Genomic DNA, 4,636 nt, shown 5'->3' with positions numbered 1-4,636 from the left:
GTGCCCCCAGAGGACTCTGACTCCAGCCCAAGGAATGCTCCAGAGTGGTGAGGAAACTGAGGCAGGGAAACACATGTATGGTTTATTGCTTTGGTCTAGATCTGTGTTTCTCACGCTGCTAAATATGGAGTGTGCAAATCTGTGTGCCCTGGCTTTCACTATCGCTTGTCCCTTGGAGTGGGGACAGCTGTCTCCTGGGTGTCCCCGCGTGGCCAGGAGTCACGCTGCATCTCCTGCCTCAGTTTCCCCCTGTTCGGGGCCCCTTTAAGAACTCACCAAGTTCAAATAGAAGTTCAAACAAACCCCACAAGGGATCCCATTTATTTAGTCTTCCAGGCCCCTCAGCCCCAACCCCAGGTCAGTCTCTCCCCCAGCAGCCCAAAGTATTTGAAAAACAAAGCACAAACTCCTACAGTCTTTATACCCCTCTCAGCTGGGCCCAGCCCCCTCCTCCCCAAGGGTGTGTCTGTCAGACTCTGCCCTGCTTCTTGGCCAGGGTCTCTGCCAGGCTCCCTGCCTGGAGAGCTTCCCCCCCAGCCCAAGGCAAGCCGCCCTGTTATGCTGCTTAAGAGGGAAACTGTAACCCCAGAGCGCCCACCCAGCGGGAGTTCTGGCGACGGTGTGTTTGAGATACAGGGGGAGGAAGTGGGGTTTGGGGGGGCATCACTGATCCCGGGGCTAGGCAGCGAGAGCACAGGGTCAGAGCTCTCAGGAGGGGGTGCAAGGCAGAGGATCTGCACCCCACAAGTAGGCAAAGAGAGCCCAAGCCCTGGGCTGTGGCTGGACTCTGGTCAGACTCTGGAGGCTTAAAGCACACGGGGCCCAGGGAAGTGGGTCACCCACACAACAGCCAGGAAAGGTGCAGCCAGGAAGCGCTCTCACAAGGGGTGCGTGTGTGCAACACACCATGTTGAGTCCCCACCAGCTGGGGTAACCACCTGCGTTAGGCTGTAGCCCCCGACGGCAGGGGTTTGTCCTGTCCTCTGGGGCAGCTGCCCTGGCCGCTGTCAAGGGGAAGGTGCTGCGCTAGAGGGGCCCTGGCCTGCTCCAGTTGGGAAATTCCTAACATCCTGTACGAGTTGCAGGCTTTTCAAGACGAAAGATCAGACCTGTGACCTGCAGCTCCCTGCTGCGTCTCTCCACTGGGGTCCGTAGGATGACGTGTCCCACCCGGCAGACGTACTCTGCCCCCTGGTCTCTCTGCACCGAGGGGGTGAAGCGGAGTCTCGTCTCCTGCTGGAAGCTTTTCCCGTCCTGTGTGTGGGGAGCTCCGGGCTCGATTCTGTACTCGGTCGAGTTCAGTATACGAACAGCCGCCCCAGCCCCCCTGTTCCTCCTGAGCCAGGTCACACACAGCACCCCAGGGAAATGCCCCACCATGCGGCAGCTCAGGGTGATTTCCTCCCCCGCCGTCACTGACTCGGGTTGGGAGATTTCCGACACCTCCGGGGGCCGCAGGAGACCTGGGGAATGAAACATCCAGAGACAGTTACAGGCCCCGCAAGGGGGAGATGGGGCCTGGTGAGGGCTGCTTCCCCCTCCCTTCAGGCGGGAGAGATCTGACCCCTCTGTGGGGCTGTTACCCCATAAAATCACCCCCGGGTGTGACTCTGTTACACCCCGACCCATCGGCGTCTCCAGCTGGAAAGGGGGACAAGGAATATTAGCTCCCAAACCTCATTCATCCCTCAGGGACCCTGCGGGGGCAGCGATTCCTGCTCATTCCCCGTCCAACCCCAAGAGGCCCCCCTCACCTGTGTCCCCGGCTCTGATCTCTCTCTCGATCGGGGGGCTTTGAGGGGTTTGCTGAACGGACACGGTGACTGTAAATTCCGGACGGGTGATTTGGTCACTAGGGATTCTCCAGATGCTGGTAGCGCTGAACGTGAGATCCGGGTTCTGGCTGCAGTCGGTTGGTTCACACTTTTCCCAGGCTTTCCCATCACAGCGCCACTGGATCTCGTGAATCCCCCTGGGGTAAAAGTTCTGGATCTGGACGGCAAACGGCACCTCCTCCCGGGGCTCCCACTCCGGTAACACCTGGATCTCGGACACCTACGGCCGGGCTGGGGGCAGACAGCAGTGAGAATGGGGCTGGGGTTTTAGCCCAAGCAGGATCCCCTGCAGGTGAACCCCCTTCCTGAAGAGTTACTCTGCTCTGCATGTCTGGTTCACTCTCCTTAGAACGGCTGGAGACCCTGCGATGCGCTCAGTGACATACAGGCCTGTGTGTGGACGCAGGGTCTGAGCCAGCTCTGCTCTGCCAGCTGGCGATGAACTGGGGCACGAGACCCCGGATCAGGCCGTATTTCCACAGACGCCCCTACTCTGCCACAGTGACCCGTTCGGGCTGCTGTGGGTTACTCTTCAGTTTAGTCTGGGCTGTGGGGCACTGAAGTGTTGTCAGGCTGACTGTGAGCACAGGGCAGCAGAGCTGTGCGTAATGTCTCCTAAGGGGACAGGGGGCACCCTGGCAGGACCCAATCTGTGAGCGGGAGAGAATTATGCCGAATGGAAAGGAAAGACTTTGGGGAGTTGGATCAGATTAGCAGGATTTGAAGGGTTTGACCTGTTTGCTCCCTTTTGGAAGCTAGAACTGATGTGATGGGAGTCGTGGTTCTTCCCCGCTGTAGTTGGCATCTGCCGATCCCTGCAACTGAACCCTAAGCGCTGGGCTAGGGGAAGGAACCTCAGAACAGGGGGCAGAGGTGGAGGATTCACCCAACCAGCCCCCCGGGTTAGAAGCAATCCCACCCTGGACTCTGGGATGTTGCTGCTCTTGGACAACAAACCATGAGTGGGGTGTCATGGAGAGAAAGGGGGAGCAGCAAGTTACAGGGACATTCACCCTTTATATTTAACATTCCCTCAGTTTCCCGCCTTGCAAAGGGCACCACCCAGCAATCTGTGGGGTGGGTGTTTGCATAGGGTTTGCAGGCTTTGGACTCCTTGTTGTGGTGTTTTACCAAATGAATGGTGAGTTCCCTCTCCCTTGTAATGAGGGTTTGTTAGACACTCTCAGTGCTTGCGAGTGGGAAAATATTCCCTCATAGAGGCACCCAGGGGTGGGGTTTGGTTTTCCTGAATTACTGGGTGGGGGCTTGTCACAGAGTCCCTGGGCGATGCTCTGGAACTGTTTCCAGCGAAGCCAGGCAGGACTCTGGGGAAGTCTCCTTTCTATGAGCAGCCTGTCTGCAGGACACACAGCTCACCCAGCTTCCCCCTTCCTGGGTCTGACCTCGGAGCATTCAGCCTCCTCTGCCCCTCCGGGTGCTTCCCCCAGCGAGTCCGCCCAGGCGGGGTTCTGGGGAAGCCAGAGGGTCCTGCCCCACAACTCCGCAGTCAGACAGGACTCTCAGCCAGCCAGTAAAACAGGAGGTTTATTAGACGACAGGAACATGGTCTAACACAGAGCTTGTAGGTACAGAGAACAGGACCCCTCAGTCAGATCCATCTTGGGGGGTAGGGAGCCCAGATCCCAGCCTGGGCCTCCCTCCACGTCCCCAGCCAGCTCTAAACTGAAACTCCCTCCAGCCCCTCCTCTGACCTTTGGCTCCTTTCCCAGGACAAAGGTGTCACCTGGTCACACCCCCCTCCGGGGTCTCAGGTTACACAGCTGCAAATAGCTGGGCAGTCTCACCTGCCCTGAGGGCCTCAGCAAAATCACACACCCAATTCCCACCACCGAAGTATTGGTGCAGTACCCAGGGAAAGTAAGGTCCACACAGTATTCAGAGAAAACATTCAGAACATTCCCACTTCATCACATAGTGATCAACGGCTCCATGTCTAGTTGGCAGCTGGTATCAAGCGGAGTGCCCCAGGGGTCAGTCCTGGGGCTGTTTTTTTTCAGTATCTTCATCAATGAGCTGTATGATGGGATGGATTGCACCCTCAGCAAGTTCACAGATGACACTAAGTTGCAGGGAGAGTTAGATACGCTGGGGGGTAGGGATAGGGTCCAGAGGGACCTAGACAAATTGGAGGATTGGGCCAAAAGAAATCTGATGAGGTTCAACAAGGACAAGTGCAGAGTCCTGCCCTTAGGAAGAAAGAATCCCATGCACTGCTACAGGCTGGGGACTTACTGGCTAGGCAGCAGTTCTGCAGAAAAGGACCTGGGGTTACAGTGGACGAGAAGCTGGATATGAGTCAGCAGGGTGCCCTCATTGCCAAGAAGGCCAATGGCATATCGGGCTGCATTAGAAGGAGCATTGCCAGCAGATCAAGGGAAGTGATTATTCCCTTCTATGTGGCACTGGTGAGGCCACATCTGGAGTATTGCATCCAGTTTTGGTCCCCCTGTCATGCGGTCCCCGGGCGATGCTCTGGAACTGCTCCCCATGAAGCCAGTCAGGACGCTGGGGCAGTCTCCTTTCTGTGAGCAGCCTGTCTTCAGGACACACAGCTCACACGGCTTCCACCTTCCTGGGTCTGACCTTGGAGCATTCAGCCTCCTCTGCCCCTCCATGCGCTTCCCCCAGCGAGTCCACTCAGACAGGGCTCCTGGGGAAGCCAGAGGGTCCTGCACCCCAACTTCGCAGTCAGACGTGACTCTCAGCCAGCCAGTAAAACAGAAGGTTTATTAGATGACAGGAACATGGTCTAAAACAGAGCTTGCAGGTGCAGAGAACAG

General features: G+C 57.3%; 1 protein-coding gene across 1 annotated transcript; it reads right to left on the bottom strand.

The window, feature by feature from the left end:
• Nucleotides 1-835: 835 nt before the first annotated feature.
• On the bottom strand, nt 836-2,164 carry LOC140912211 (uncharacterized). Its single transcript, XM_073346340.1, has 3 exons — nt 2,153-2,164; nt 1,755-2,055; nt 836-1,463 (listed from the first exon to the last, which is right to left on the bottom strand). The coding sequence occupies exons 1-3, from the start codon at nt 2,162-2,164 to the stop codon at nt 1,063-1,065; spliced, it is 714 nt and encodes a 237-aa protein (XP_073202441.1). The 3' UTR covers nt 836-1,062.
• Between the last annotated feature and the right edge of the window lie 2,472 nt (nt 2,165-4,636).

Source organism: Lepidochelys kempii, chromosome 6 (genome assembly GCF_965140265.1).
Source record: "Lepidochelys kempii isolate rLepKem1 chromosome 6, rLepKem1.hap2, whole genome shotgun sequence".
Taxonomy (NCBI): Eukaryota; Metazoa; Chordata; order Testudines; family Cheloniidae; genus Lepidochelys; species Lepidochelys kempii.
Note: the sequence above shows the minus strand (reverse complement) of the source record. Positions and strands in the feature narration are given on the sequence as shown.

Bases quoted from the DNA above. Each gene is read 5' to 3' on its own strand.
- LOC140912211 (XM_073346340.1), bottom strand. The intron at 1,464-1,754 runs GTGAGGGGGGCC...TTCATTCCCCAG, and splicing joins GATCAGAGCCGGGGACACAG to GTCTCCTGCGGCCCCCGGAG.